Source organism: Mastigoproctus giganteus, chromosome 3 (assembly GCF_048544385.1).
Source record: "Mastigoproctus giganteus isolate SK-2022 chromosome 3, ASM4854438v1, whole genome shotgun sequence".
NCBI lineage: Eukaryota > Metazoa > Arthropoda > Arachnida > Uropygi > Thelyphonidae > Mastigoproctus > Mastigoproctus giganteus.
The window spans coordinates 45,280,518-45,297,400 of NC_143577.1; the positions used below are offsets into that span (position 1 = coordinate 45,280,518).

At 36.7% G+C, this 16,883-nt stretch overlaps 1 protein-coding gene across 1 annotated transcript in view; it reads right to left on the reverse strand.

Moving 5' to 3' along the window:
• LOC150087925 (potassium channel subfamily T member 2-like) overlaps nucleotides 1-16,883 on the reverse strand; it is a 223,851-nt gene that overhangs the window by 194,174 nt on the left and 12,794 nt on the right. Inside the window, exon 2 of the mRNA XM_090370515.1 lies at nucleotides 343-445. Within this exon, the coding sequence (XP_090226641.1) occupies nucleotides 343-429 (87 nt within the window). The 5' untranslated portion in view covers nucleotides 430-445. The remainder of the gene's footprint in view (nucleotides 1-342; nucleotides 446-16,883) is intronic.

Consider the following 16,883-nt stretch of genomic DNA (forward strand, 5'->3'; position numbering starts at 1 on the left):
AGCGACATATAGCATCCTCTCCAAAGTTGTTTTAGCTGTTTTAACATTTCTTAGGTTTCTGTTGCAGGTTTTCCTAACTTGATAAATTCGATACAAATTCGTTGCTCAGTAAAATCACTCATCTTGAAATGCTACAAAACAAATAGCACACCTATTCAACTCGAGCTAATTCAAACTGACTGCCTATAAATGGGTGATCCACGCGTTGTATATCCAGATGCGAATTACGTTTTAACAGTCAGAGTTCACCAAGACATTGGAATTGCACGATACAAAATCCGGCCCTGAAATTTTTGATCACATGTCATGTGCGCACACATTCATATTGATTGCTATACTTACGATAGGACTGTACGTCGGTTTCCTATCTTGCATTGATCTTCTAAATCTTGAAAAAAAATAGTACAGCTGGCTTGTACCCGTTGTCATCTTCACACCATTGCCTCTGCAACAAAAAAAAAGATATTTTTTATCCATCTAAAACTCCTAAATAAACCAGCACTTATTACAATAATATGAATACTGCAGTTTTCAATTTTTTTAAAGAAATTTGTTAAAAGAACAAACTTCTTAGAAAGATTTTTTTTTAGAAATTCCATATAGTATGAAGTTCAAAAGTTAGCCTAGTAAAATACAAAAATTTAAGTTTATTATCGATACGGCCGAAGCCAGAAGAGTTTACATATTCATTAGGATTGCAAACATACTGAATTAATTAAGGGCAGTCAAAATTAGTTCACATAGTTCATTGTACATTTTTCATGGTAGCTTACTGGCTCGAACCCACAACCTCCTTACTTTTGGCCGTGCATGTAACCGTTGGACTACAGCCGGCCCAGATAAATAAATTTTCTTTTATACTCCGGAACAGCCATATAAACGCGCAAACAATATTTACCATTTCACTTGACCACTCGGCTACGATAATACCATGAAAAATAACTCCAAGACAGCTACTAATGTACGGCTTTTACTTTGTAAAGTCAATCACGGATTCTCCCAGCAATGGCAAACATCATACAGAGGATTCATTGAGATGAAGGGCTGTAGGAAGACAAACCAGAATAGTTGCTGACTAAGGTAGCAATATATCTGGATGTGTCAAAAGAAAAGGTCGTATTGAACTACCTCCACCCATTGGAGAATCCATCTCAATTGGAGTAACAAAAAGATCACTTGACAGTATACGTTTGGCGGTGACCATGTATCATTTTCTGAGTCTCAATGCATCAACCTCTGGTAATGTTTTATAAAAATGTCTATGGTGCAAACAGGTCATATCTGTCTTCAATATTGACTTGATAACGGGTATTTCTGTAATTTAGTAGCATGCAAATAGCACACAATGATGTAAGGAAGCAAACTTATTCTTATAGCTGTGCCATCTGATTCTTGTCTCACTTACCTATAGATTATTCGTAGTTAATCTATAAACTACTCCAGGATTTCTGTTCCCCAACTGTAATACCTTCCATTTGGCAACGTTAAACCCTATAGATGCACCAACTTTCTTGTCAAAGACGCAGACATGCGCAGTAATTCATCCAATCAGAATCGAATCTATAAAACAGTTCATTCTTATTGAAAGGGGTGAAACGTACTACGGAATGTCCAGTAATATTTTTATATTGGAATTCTTTGTCAGCTAAAAGTGACAAAGAATTCCAATTTGTTTCAGAAGAAAAGTCTGTAAAAAAATGTGATCATGTCGAAAGATAAAAATAAAGTTTTACAAAATCAAAAGAAGAGATGTTGTTTCTTATGTGAGGGAAATTTTATGAAGACCAATTCTAAAACGAACATCTTACGATTCCTCTTTTCAAAGTGATTGAAGGGACTTCTACAATGCCTGGATTTCCAACATAAACCTGCATCGAATAACAAATTAAAAGTTCAAGTGTGATGACACCTGAAACTATTTCAATGATCTTATGCTCATAACAGATCGAACTCCGATACAACGAGTTGTCTGGGTGTTACACTACATGAAACATGTGACATTAATTTTGTCATATTTCAGCTTATTTCTTTCGAAATTTTTGTCTCATTCTCAAAATAAATGAACGATTACCACAACGATACAATTTGCTTTAAAGTAACGTGCTTATTTATTGAATTATTTAATTAATATAACTTTCAATAAAGTTATTAAATTTAGATAAACTACATTTCCTAATGGTATTTCCTATTTGAAAGTATTGTTTCAAATTTGAAACAAGATTCCTTGTGTCAGGGACTCTGAGACTAAGTCGAGACGTGTTATCATCTGGGTGAACTGCTCCGATATGTGTCTGTGTTTGCAGCTGAGCTTCTTGTACCAGTAGTTGTGGTTGTTATCTGTACCTGGGGTTTGCCAGTTGTGGGACTTCCTGATAGACTATTGTACTTCATCCTCCTGAATCTCGCATTCTGTCATCTATTTTATGTCCTTGGTTTTCTTCGTTCTAGGTCTGTTCAGGGGATACGACCTTTATGACTAACTTCGCTGCTCGCCTCAGAACTCCTTGAGTGCCTTGCGTTCGGAGGTTCCGTTTCCCTCTTCTCCTGTGTTCTTGAAGAAGTCTTTCTGGTTTTCTTCTAATATCCGCTTTTCTATTTTCCTTTGGGCACTCTTTCTGTATCGGCGAAATCTCTCTCTGAGTGCAAGTGGATTTTGCTTGACGGTATCGAGTTACTCATATTCTTCGATTATACGAGGTATCTTGAAGATGTCGTGTGTGGCGTGGGTGCCCTTCTTGAGGTTGGTCTCCACTTTTCTGATCAGCTTTGTACTTTCTGTTATCTCGTTGGTACAGGGTCAGTTTCCCTATCTTCCCTGTTATCTCCAATATCTTCTGCTGTAGCCTTCCTTCTAAGGCTGGTATAGATATATAGTTCCTTGTCTTTGCGTTTTATTTTCTGTTGATCCTGATTCCTCTTCCGTTCAATCTGATGGCTGCTACAGCGGTACAGTAAATAGCTCTGCAGATGGCATCTACTGTTACTTCGTTGTTGTTGAGGCAATCCGATATTATTCGCCTCTTGAGGTGGTCAGTGACTTTCCACAGGATTCTGTTGGGTCTCTGCTTTGGTATGCTGTGGGTATTTGTGGGGTCCATTCCCTCGAATTCTGCAAAGGTCTTCTTCCACTCTTTTTCTATTTTGTATTATTATTATTAGATTTATTACTATTAGCATTATTATTAGATCGTATATTGTTTTCTTTATATATTTGTGTAAAAATTAATAGCGTCCCTGCAATTGTGACGACATTGTGAGGTCACTAATAGACCGAAAAAAAAAGGAGAGCTTATCGGAAAGAAGAAAAATCTTCTTTCAGAATATCTCAACTATGTTTGTTAGAGGAATACCTTACCACCAACTTCGTTGTCATGGTTTGTACATGTTCACTATATTAACCAGCTAGCAACGGAATTTAATTAAAATGCGTTGTTTGCAGATCAAGGCATAAAATAGTGACTTTTTCCATTAAAATAAAAGTTTTAAAAAAATGTGATGGCAGTCAACTGACTAGATAATGTATAGACTTCGTAAAATGAAAAATTTTCGGATTATTTTTACATTTTGACATTCGCTATCAGTGACTTGACTTTCTGTAAGTAGCTTATCTTTGAATGCCAACGTGGAGATTAATATAAAGCTGCAGGATTGATTGCACTTTGTCCCACATCGGCCCAATGTCTGTAAGGGTAATTGGACACCATAAGTGAGATAATTAAATAGTAATTAAAAGCTAATTACTTCTGAAAGAGATCTATTACTTATAATCACGCTTAATGAGAATAGATGGAATACCGCATTTTCCGTGTATAAGAAGCATTCCAATAAATTACGCTATCTGCAGGTCAAAAAATCTGTTATACTCTTCTCACAAAATAGATTAGTTTATCGGTATTTATCAGTGGCGTCCTTAGAGGATCAGTATTTAATTTTGTCACAAGACATGTGGTCTAATGGGAAAGTTAAATACCTGGCGATAGTATGTTTATATATATTTTTATTTATATAAAAGTCTATATAATATGCTACCAATTGTTAAAACAACAGATTCAAATAGGTTTAATTTAAAATTTAGAAATTTCCTGAAATTTACTGGAATAGAAAGAGAACAGCAGTTTTAAGAGTGAGGTGTTATTTTGCACAGCTGTTGCTATCAGAAAAGGTTTTGTCTTTGTTTCTAAATGTTCCTCAGTCTTCCTTCTACATTCATTTTCTCTTTTTTTTTTCTTCTGGAGCAACAGTTGTGTATCGCAGCTTCTGGAAAGAAAAGGTCACGTCTCTTCTGTTCTTTCTTTCTTAGACAAAAGTGCGTGAAATTACTTTAAACGAGCGTGGATGTAAGAGCACTTACATCTACGCACATTAGGCACTTTAACCTTTCTACGCATTCACTATATGCGAAGTAATGTTAGTGCATCGCTGTGAACAAAGAAATTTCATCCAAAATCAGAAGAAACAGCCCGACATCCAAGACCTGTTAAAGTTCTGTCAGCATTTCTGGACTGTTGACTCTCTCAATAAAAAGGAATGCATATTCACCAACTTTACGTTTTCTTTTGGACGAAACGGTATTCGGAAAAAGATAGAAAAACAGAGAGAATGCGCTCTTCGTTTCCTGATTTCAAACACACCCGTCCCGAAGAAAACTGAACTGATCGTTTCTCGCAGACTTCATGAATGTTAAAGTAAAAGTCATTGACTTTTACTCCATATGCGTGGAAAGCATTCGTTTCTGTCACCGGAATCTCTCATTTTGAATAGAACTATAATCCTCAATGTTTCATCTTGCGTGATAAGGACTAAAAAAGAAAAAGAAAGGAAGAAAAACTATTTTCTGACGTGTAAGGGCTTTGAAGATTTTACAAATACTGATATTGCAAACTAAATTCTCACTGTAAGCAAATTTTTTTTGTCTTTTCAGAAGATCCACACAAACAGAATTCCGCTCACGAACAAAGTTTTACCATTCAATAAATAAAATAGCCACAACATGCACTTTACTCCATGTAAAGTAAACTCTTCAAAGACCTGATAAACGGTTCTTTCCTTCAGAAATATGAACTGTGCATTTCCCCTATCCAACCTAATAGAACAATTGGGCCCTCCACCATGATGAACAACATTGTGATCTCAAAGCACCAATTAATAAATGTGATAAAAGGTCTACCCAACAAAGCAACAGTGGGACAAGATGGCTTCCCACTCTTTGCAATTAAAATCTGTTTTGTATATATTGCTGATGGCTCGATACACGTCTATCAAAAAAATTCTCGAAACAGGATACGTCCCATCGATTTGGCAAACTTACCCTTTTTAAATCCATTCCTAAACCTAATCATCAAAAATCACCTAAGATTTCCACCCAGTTTCTATTGGATGCAACTTACTGAAGGTCTTCGAAAAACTCATTCATCCTGAAATAGTAATCAATTTCTTCTATAATCGGCCTCCTTACCTAAATAAAGTTATTCAACACAGATTTACAACTTCCAATCTCTTGGAAACTCTCTTCAGGATAGAGAAAACTATAAACCGCAGATTGATGAAAAATATAAATCAGAGATTGATGTAATTTTTTTTTAGATCAGGGCTGCCTTCGATAATGTGTCCATCCTCACCCTACTTTATTTTCTTCAATATTACTTTAAAGTCTCTGGTCCTGTACTCCAGATTCTTACATCTTTGCTGGAATCGAGGAAGTTAATCATCTCATGCGGCCCAAACTCAGCGACCATCAATATCAAGAGGGGACATCCGTCAGGATGGAGTGATGTCAGCTACCCTGTTTGCTGCACTTTTAGAACCACATTCCCACTTTAGTTCCTATGCAGATAACCTAAAGCTATTTTTCACTTCCGATAGTCCACATAGTGCATCGAAAATCAGCCCAAATCTCTCTCTGGAATCCTTATAAGATCTTGTAAAATCTTTTGCAATGGCTGGTATACAAATGAACCATGGTAAATTGGTGGATGACTTTCTCGAAGAGGCACTATAAAAACAATATCCGGCGTTAATCAATGACAAGTTAGTAAAAAAAAAAAAAGTCTCATCTCACACCGACCTTGGCCTTACCTGGGATGAGAACTTCACATTCCAGGAGCATTTTTGCCAAACTAAAAACGAAACATATGCGGTATTTTGGCAATCCGGCAGAAACCAACAGGTTGCCACAACGTGACGCTAATGCCAATATATATTTCAAGATGTCTCACACCCATCCCTCTTTCTTCTTCAGAGATCTGGTCCTCTGCACCAGCATGCCAAAAAGAAAACATATTCGGCATGGAATATTGGATTTTAAGATGGCTAAACCGCATACGAGGGATGCCGTTCACTATATCCTGGATGACGTTACACGCCCTCCTCGACATCAGTGCCAGATTAAGGGCGAGCAGACCTATTCCAGTCTTCTCATTAGGTTAAATTTGTTTTATAGCTAAAATAATTGAATTAATGGAAAATTTTCTTATATACGTTTAATTACAGATTTTTATTAGAACTATTCTCCTGTTTTGTTTTTTTTAACTACTATATTTTAAACTACGCACAGTTTATTGGGGTTTTTTTCACGATATCACCCTTCTTATACGCGAACAAGGAACTTCACTTTGGCTTAATGTTTTAAAGCATTGGTGCTGAGTAGACATGCTCAAGGGAATTTCATTTGTTTCTTTTTTCCCGTATACTTTTTTTTTCTACAAGCTATCTTGGCCGTGTCACTTCTCAAAAAGGGTAAAGGGCTGTTAGCTTTCATGTGAACATTTACCAAGCAATTTGTTTCTTTTTAACTCCAAAAGTTGCTTTCCTTGATCGAACTAAATAAAAACTGCCTGTTGAATTATCGCAGACAGCAAAAATGGTTTCATTTTAAAATACACAGCTGAAATTTGCAGACAGTTGTTATACTGTATTTATACGAACAGGAGCGGATCCAGGTTTTGTGGGACCTGAATCTTATTCAATTTTTGGGGCCCTCTTTAAGAAAAAGAATACAAAATTAGGTACGAAAGTGAATATTTATTTAGAATGAGAAAAGAATTCACAAAACAGATTACAAATTTAAAAAAAGCTGAGAAATACCACAAGCATCACAAAATCCAGAAAAATATTTTATTAATAACTGCCTGACAGACCTCTATAGTTCTTTTTTTCCAACATTTTTTGGCTGCATACTCTTCGGCCGCCTCTTCATATGACACGATTTTGTAATGTCATTTTCTATAGAGAGAAGAGAAAGATAATTTTCTCCTGGTTCTTTTATAAACGATTTGGACGTCCAAATCAAGAGTCTGTAATTTCTCATTTGTTTTATTGAAACGTTCCAAAACTTCTTTCCAAATTGCAATTAAAATGGTGTATTCGAGCTTTATCAAATTTTTGAATAAAATTTTGAATCTCGTTTGTGACCGAGTTTCTCTTCCGAGTCTTCGAAAATATATTTTAGAGTCCTTAAAATGCCATTCTACCCAAGTTGTAAGGCTTGAACAGTTTTATAATGGGTAGACCATCTTGTTACACTTAAGACTCTTTAAAGAAAAATCCAAGTTGGAATGTGTGTTTAAAATACTCCATCTACGAGACGAATGTGTTCAATCTTGAGGTACGGGCTCCTGATATTTTCCTTGGCCAAGTTAATGCTGTTTTCCTCCAAAGTTTCAATGTCTAAGATTTCTGGGCCATAGGGACTTGGAGTTTCTACTTTAGCCCTGCTTTTCATATGTATTTCATTCGGGTTACCTCAATCTCTAGCCAGTAACTGGTGACTCTTTCAGCCTGCTGGACTGGATGTCTCAAAGTTTTATTTTCTCTGTGATGATCCCGGTCTTTATGAAGTCATACTGTACCCTCCCCTTTATCCGTGGGTGCTTTAACTTTGTTTCTGCGGACAACCTCGATTTGGTAATTCCAGAAAAATCCTTGTTTCAGCGTGTATCGGCATGATTACTGCTGTGTAAGTCATTATGGGAAGCATTAGTATGATTTTTGGGCTTGCCTGGACGGAGAAGTTACAATCTTTCAGGCTATTGTTTTTTATTTTGTTGGTAATTTCTTTGTCTTTTATACATGTAGGTTTGTTTTATCTAAATTTTAGGCCACATATTTTATTTCGTTGGCTGTAATTTGAGGCATTTTCTTATGTGAAGAATGTTTTTGCTTCGTTTATATAGAAGCCAGATGACTTTCCATGGTTTATAATGGTATTTATTAGGTTGCCGTGCTAGAAGTGATCCTTCAGGGTGGCTTCGTGGCATAATATCTTTGCCAGCAGAGCACGAACCATCTTACTCCTTGTTCTGTCTGGATGTTGTCTGTTGGTGTTTATTTACTTGGATTTTTGTGGTTGCTGATCTGTAGAACGATGCTTCAGCTTGGACCTATTTCTTTCCTAAATTGAAATCTTGGAGTTTAGTGCGTTTGTTAAGCAAAAGAAATCTATTGAATATTCAGCATTCTTTATAAAAAAAAGCCATTATATATATTTATTTTAACTGCTCTAACTAATTTTATCATGTTTATTGAAGTGTCTTAATAAACTGTGTTGATCTGTATTTCTCAGCTCTGCCCAATTTTCTTTAAAATAAATATTTTATTTATTTATGAAACCCCAAACGAAAGGTATTAAGACCTGCCCTACTTGTAACATGCATTGGTTGAATATCGAGAAAACAGGAGATACTTGTTGACGTTAGACTTGAATTTCTGAAGATTGTAATTTTCTGGAAATACACGTAAAGGAAGGTTGTCCCAGAAAACGGAAATTAAATGAGGAAGAAAGATGATTCTGTAAATTTGGAGTTGGGCAGTAAAAGATTGTTGACTGGTTGCGGCACATGTTCGGTCTGGAGTGGAAAAGAGAGAGAGGGGGGGGTGGGATTACAGATGCCAATTCAGAAGAACAGTGCCCATGGAAGAATCTATAGAAAAGGCATGCAGCAGAAACTGAACGTCTATGAGGCAGAATCAGGAAAAGACCTTTAATCAGGAAAACATTAAGCGGAAGTGTTTTAATTAATCCGTTCAAATGAACTGAGATTTTAGAAATGACGCTAAGTTCTCTCTTTACCAGAATTAACAGACATTTGTATTCAAGGCAATGAATGTAGTATTTCAAGCGTGTTCTCTCACAGCCAAGATGAGTTTCTACTTCGGAAGTCTTCGGGATAGAAATAAGTTCATTGGTTGCTAAACTCAGTTTATTTTATTCTGCAACTTTTCTCATTAAAGAAAGACTTCGAATGAAATTGTCCGCTATAAAAACCAAACTCGCATCATTATACAAATATTTGGTTATTACCACAATCTGAATTGCTTATTTGTTATCATTATTGTTTTCCTCATTTTAAACTCTTCGTGAACTAGTTAAAAGAGTTTTATTGAGTCTTATGCAAATATTTACTTAGACATTCCAAAGGATTGAGAGTAGTGGTTTATAAAGAATCCAATTTTAGGCTTTTCCTTTATTTTTAAATCAAGAAAGATGAACGGTCCCCTTTGTGTAAATCACACAGTTCTGTTATACTGTAATTGTACTTTTACAATTAGATATTTTAATTACAATTCTGCCAATACAACTGGAAGTAATTACTTTGTAACAGAGCGTGTTTTTTTTCTTTGACAATTAAAATTAACCTTCTAAGACAAGATGATTTGTCAATTTTATCAAAACAAACTGTAAAATGTACCAGTTTGTCAACCACAATTCCTTGGTTCTCTTTCCTCTTTCATTCTGCATTACGTAACCAACAGATGTGAGTGGCATTTCCTTCGGAGCCTTCATTAGTGTGGTCATTGCTCTACCATCGACCGACCCTGTCAGGCAAGTGTATTTTGTGCACCATCTGGGATTACATTTTAAAATTTTCTGGATTTTAGAGAAGAATACTTATTGGTGGTTGGTTAATTTTGGAGAAGCACCTTTCAATGGATATTAAAGCTAATAATTGAACTTATTTACATCTGTAACTGTTAATATTGAATAAAAGATGGTGCTAGTGGTTAAAATGTTAATAACAGTTCAATTTTTTAAAAGTAAATATAACAATAACCGAAATCTGAGATGGTAAAAAAACAATCGATGTGATTCAGAGAAAAATACATTCACAGTGAAAATAAGAAAAAAATATCTATTCTTGAAGGATTGTTATTATAACGAGGCAATCTTTATTAGTTAACGTGACATTTTGCTTTTGATAATGTACGATGGAAAATGAAATCAATTTCTCGTACGTAATAATAAAAATCTCTCTTTCGTTTTTTCCTCCACTAGGCCTTGTCTTCCATTGATTTAGTAGGTGGAGAAAGCTAATTAAATGACCTTAAGCTGCCTGTTGTTTTTCTCGCTGCTTTAGTCAAGCAGATAACGAGCTGTATGGTTATAAATTGGCAGAGCCTTGGTCCTGTGGACCTGTTGTTTGTGCGAATCGCTGTTTATGGAAGAGATTAACCGTAGATTTAATGAAGCATAGATTTTTCTAGATGTACCCATATTCGATGTTTTTTAATCTTTTTTGCTCTCAGCTGCCCTGAAGTGGCATCAAAGTTACCAGCTCATGTAAGCGCTGTATCCTCAGTCACATAGTTTAATTTACAAGGGCAGTTCGCGCTAAATTACAGCATTGGAAGGATGTTTAAAATACTCTAACCAAACAAGGTTATTTTATCAGCGATAAATAATTTTTTTCGAACGCTTTTTTTTATTGCATAACTTGTTTTGATGAGAAAGAGTTTTAATGCTGAAATTAGTTTATTTCCAAACTACTCTGACAGAAGCGTACAATACAGTATTTCTATTTCATTCTACAAGCACTAATCAATAAAAAAATACTTAAAAGTATAACTTTGCGTGCAGTCGTTATGTGGAACGTAGAAAGAGAGTAATAACAGTTTCCGATGGACCTGTGAATAACGCAAACGCAAAACAATCATAATTATGTATTACGAAGATGTCAACTGGAATTTGATACGTTACACTGTTATTAACCTCGTCCACATCAACTTAACATTGCATAACAGTGCCCTCTAGCAAATTGGCTTCCAATTACTGTATATCATGAGCTACCTTAGGAGAAAAAGTGTCTAAATAAATTTATGTTTAGAAACTACTATAAGTAATAATCGGTGAATACAATACTTCTCACTATTGGGAGACACCGAAGCACTGAAGATTCTTTATCAAAATGCAAGAAGCATACGAAAAATATTGGAAACGTTAGACCAGATTTTACTGTCTGGCTGCTACAAATGTCCTGTGTTTCTGAAATGTGGCTTCATCCTGCAGAAGAATCAATTGCGGTCGTCCATACTGCTTGGTTCAAGACCCTCTTCACCTCACTAGGCTGTGGGAGGGGAGGTGGTGTGGCCATCTTCTTCCATTACAATATTCTTAACCTAAAGTATTATTCATCGAGCCAGTCGCAGAAGTTTGAGGCTCTGAGCACCTTGGTACAATTTCATGATATTTTAATTGACTTAACCACTCTGTACATTACACCAGTCCTAGATCAGGCCATTATCCAGGAAGTTGCACACTGGCCGATTAATAACATGCACACCTCTGCTGAGCATCTTTTTGTTGGAGACTTCAGTCTACCACTTCATCTTTCACACTTGCAGAAAATGCTGATCCGGGCCCTTCACCCATTAAAGATTGAGATAATTAGCGACAAAGTTACGAGAGGGCAGCACCGCCTCGACCTTATCCTTTCTTCGCAGCCCCGCTGTTGAATTGTAAACCATAAACATGCTTCAATTCCGATCATAGGTAAATCTTACTAGTCATAAAATAATTCCCTGCTTCTGATCATAATGTCTCGAATGCTGTCCAGAGAGTAAAAATTACTTCTCACTTGTTAGATATCAATAAGCGCCTCTTCGCTTGTCTTTCCTTGAGACAGCCTCCTGTACCGTAATCCTGACTCAGTTATGATATTGATGATATTCTGAGTAAACTGTGTTGCTACATCTGCTGCATCGAAAACTGTGTGATCTCTAAAAGAACAAAAGCATGGCGACTTCCTTTCTCACTACTTGCTTCAGTTACAAACTGAACCTCCACAAGATATGGAAAACTACGGGGGATATCCACTACCGTATTGCTTATTCTAGAGCCTGAGCTGAATTCAATAGAAGTAAGGTCAGTGCAGTTGAATATCACCTTCAGCACACTCTTAAAAGAGGAAAACGGCTGTACTCCAACAAATGAAATCAGCACCTCCCTCATATCAATCCCACAGAATGACTTGATCTGATTATGAGGTTCTCGAACCAGAAAACACATGGCATCAACGTCATTGACTTTCATTACCTAGTAGATGTCATAATCTCTAGGAAACAGCTGATTAAAGCCATTAATATGCTACCTCCAACTGCGTCCGGAGCCGATGGGGTGCCACAATTTTTAATCAGATGCCTAAGTCCTTTCATCTTAGAACTTCCACTGAACATCTTGAATATAGTCCTCCACCAGAACTTTTTCCCTCAACATTGGAAGGTATACAGCGTGAAACCAATACCCAAAATTCCATCTCCATCACAAGTTAATCACTACCGGCTCATTAACTACCGGTTCATGTGTTTCAAGTAAGGTTCTCGATAAAACTAAGGTTCTCGATAAAACCCTGCTATCTATTCTCACTAAACAGCTTCTGGTAGACAGATCTTCGCAAATCTACAATGCAATACAAAATCGTTCTACTACGACCAATCTCACCTCAATTACGATTATAATTCTCAATACATTCCAAGATAATGCTGAAATTGCTGTCACCTACCTCGACCTGAAATCTGTTTTCGACTCCATTGATGTATTAGCATTCCTCCTACTACGTTAGAGGCACTGCCACATTTCTGGAAACATGCTCTCATTTTTGAACTTCCTAAACGGACTCTCCTTCTAAACTGGAGAAACAAAACCTTCACCAACGAGGTAAGCACAGGTGTCCCGCAAGGTGGTGTGTTGTCAGGCCTATTATTTATTGCTGTGCTTGTTCCTCTGGTACATGGGAGACAAGATATAATTTGCTATGCAGATGGATCAAACTAATTACGCATATTAGCTCGCTCTACCGATAACATAAATCTTATCACTGCCAATCTGTCTGACAAATTAAAAATGATGATGTATCATATTTAAGCCAATTTGAGCTATCTCAACCCAGTCACATGAGCCCAAATGACCTTCTCTCTTAAGCCAGCACCATTCGTGATTCCATTGCTACACAATTCCACTCAGGTCCCTAAGGTACCCACTCACTGATCTTGGAGTCCTTTTGGCCCCAAGTTGACTTTTCATAATAATCTAGGTGCTCTTCTTCTGAAAATGGCTAAACTCAGATGGCAAGCGAAGCAACATCTCTGTCAAGGATATTAGCATCACGAGGAAGTATATCACAACAATTGTCCGTTCAGCACTCTTGTATGGAGCAGAAACATGGGCTTCAGCGGCCTCCACAACACTAAAACCAGTGTACGCTTCTACATACTGACTGCTCATGTGGACATCTCATAAACATGGTGTTCTCCCTATCAGCAGCACGTCAGCCCTGGCGCAATCCCTAAAAATGCCAAAGCGCCACAGCTCAAACATTGAGAGAAGACTCACTGCCACAATAAATATACTAATAGGTCGTATTTCAGCTTCTGATCTGTGGGATACTGTTCACTGGAGAATCGCACTCTATACTCTTCGAGCGTCTCCTTACATAACCACCAACAGAAACAGGTTGCTCATGGCTGATAGATTTCTCCCAGGACAAATGCTGAAATCTGCACAGTCACTAGATGCGGACCTTTGTAAATTCGCTGCCAATAGGAAGTATTGCATAAAACTCTTTAGACCAAAGATCAGTTCTTTTGAGCTAATTGAGCCAGCTCTATAAATTCAGTCATATTGGAAACAACGTAACTGAATGATCTCTTGTAACTTGTTAATTAATACTGCATTCCATACGGTTTCAATTTTTCTAACCAACTTACTCGTTATTAATCCTATTAACACCTGAAGGGGAGAGGATACTGGATATCTTGATGTCAGCTTCCTCCTTGCCAGTTATTTCTACACTTTATATACTTGGCAATAAAGATTTGTTATTTATATGAGGGACTTCCTTGGGTATTTACAACTTCGTTTCCCAAAGTAGGACATCCACAGCTTTTTTTTAATTATTGTTCTTCCCATTTTACTATTAAATGACATTTCAGTGGTTTCGTGATACACAGAAAATCGTGCGTTCCATTTATCACGAAATGCAACAACCACATTTCATGTCGTGTGTGAGAAATCCAATATCGAACACGTTGTTTATGCATAAATGCAGTACAGTAATGTATTCATAAACCACAGCACGAAATGAAAAATATATTCTTTAAACGACAGAGGACTAATTCTACGACTAATGTAGGCACATCTGTCGTTCCCATGACCCTGTGACTGTCTAATTATAGTTCAAAAATATACTAAAAAAAAAAAAAAAAAAAAAAACAATTTTTTACACTCTTGCACATATAAGAATGGAATATGGCGTTAGATTATGTGTTTTGACTAAAATAACAATGAAACTGATTTCAAATTCGTAAAACTCAATATTAGGCGTATGGAGGCCTGGCATTGTCTTGATGGAGAAACCACCCAACACCGGAAAGTTTGGTCACACTGGAATATGGCCGCCCTACCAAGACACTCATTGCCATTCGCTTCATTCGTCTCTTTAACTGTTTCCGATTCATTTAAGCTCAGTCTGAAACAATAATAAATCACATATCGCTGTTCAATCTGTATGTCCGAGATGACACCTGCTTCAAAACGATCGTCAGTGACACGCGGCTAAAGAAACTCTTCACTCAACACTAGCTCAACAAGTACTAGCATGCGCACAGAGTCTGCTCAGTTGCTATCAGGGAGAGCTCCTCTAGCTGCAGTCATGGAAAGTTTGGGCGGTAAACATAAAATCTTGCACCAGGCCCCGAATTAAATGATCACCCCCCTCGTGTATGAATAAATAAAATTATTAATACAATTTTTCTGTTTATTAAATAACACTTTGATTTTATTTGTGAATATTGACTCGCAATATAAAAATCTTCAACATTGGCCCACCTGGTGGTCGTATGTTGAGTCCTGGAGTGTCCTGTTTATTAGCTCATCTGGTGCCATAGAAATATTTCAACCGCCAGATGGCTCTATCTTAAAGAGAGATGTTTCGTTCTTGCTTAGGACTTTCTCACCAACTTAGATCATTAATTTATCTGAATGAATAGAATGGTAACATTTTCTTGAAACTCTGAAATCATTCTGTTAGTATGTTCTTGAGATCGACAACGAAACTGAAGGATTCTTGCTGTGCTGCGTGATATTTTGATCTTTGTTGGAGGCCATTCCCATTCGGCTTGCACCAAGTTAAATATAAAGCTTTATTTGTTCTGAACATTATTGGTTTTCCGCGAGCCTCTTTTCGCTGTTTCACCATGCAAGGATTAGCAGGAATGGTGGGTGGAAAAGCACGTTGGCAATGAAACTGGGTGAAGCAATGTAATGTTTAGGTAGAAAATTGCTAAAGCAATTTCTTTCATTAATATTTTCCCACTACAACCACTTTATCCTATACTTTAAAAATATTCCGAAGTTGTACTTTTCTCATATTCACAAAAGATTATTTCATATGAGGACCTCTTTGTTCAAGGGGCTCACAAAATTTTTTTCAACTCATTTCAGTCCTATCTCTCCACCCCTTCCAAAAGCTGACGATTTTTATGTATCTTTCTTTGTGAAAGAAACAGAGTTGAGTATGAATATGGATGGAAATTTCCATGGATTGAAAGAAAGAATTAAATAAAAAGTTAGTTAACTTATTTTAGGTGCTTTCAAGTTCTTTTGTCTTAAATTAATTGAATTTGTTTATTTTTCTGTCATTAACTAAATATAATTACCTCATTAATTAGTTACTAAGATTGTAAAGCACTTAATAAAACTCTGTAGTTTTACGTTCTCTAACATTTTCAATTTAATTTCAACTCTTTAATATTTATTACTCTTCTCCTATATACTTTTAAATCTTTATATTTGTTCACAAGCGACACCACTTTCGCTATCCGTCTGTATATGAAGTTTATCCAGATCTCCCGAAGTGCAAGACCTTGCATTTTGCTCCATTAAAGCATAGCTGCCACTTTCTGAGCATTCCTGTAGCCTGTTCAATTCATCCTGAAAGAGCGCTGCTTGCCACTGATCAATAACGACTCTCCCAATCTTTACGTCGTTTGCAAATTTTGACATCATGCCTTCTATCCTTTTGTCGATGTCATTTATGAAAATCAGAAACAACAGCGATCCAAGAACCGCCTCTTGGGGTACTCCACTTCTGACGTTACACCAGTCTGAAGAACATCCATTGATCACAACCCTCTGCCATTTGTATTTGCAGGTACCCTGTAATCCATCTTAGAATCTTTCCAGTAATCCCATGTTCCAATTTATACTGTAACCTCTCATGAGGGACTGAATCAAATGCTTTGCTACAATCCAATAAACAAATCGAAATTGTCCTCTACATCCAGCTCATGAGTAACTATGTAAAAATAGCCTACCAGGTCAGTTAAACATGATTTTCCCTTAACAAAACTATGCTGTTGTCTTTCAGAATGCTATTTTGATCTAAATGTCCTTGGATTGCACTCTTGATCATTGTCTCTAAGGTTTTCCCTAAAACTGAAGTCAGAATAACCGGTCTGTAGTTACCAACTTCACCCTTAGAGCCGCCTTTATGTATTGGTGATACGTTAGCACTTCTCCAATCCACAGGGACCCTCTCGCGTCCAATGATGCTCTCATAATTAACCTCAATGGTGCAATACACTCTTTGGTAGCCTCCCTCAGAATTATTAGG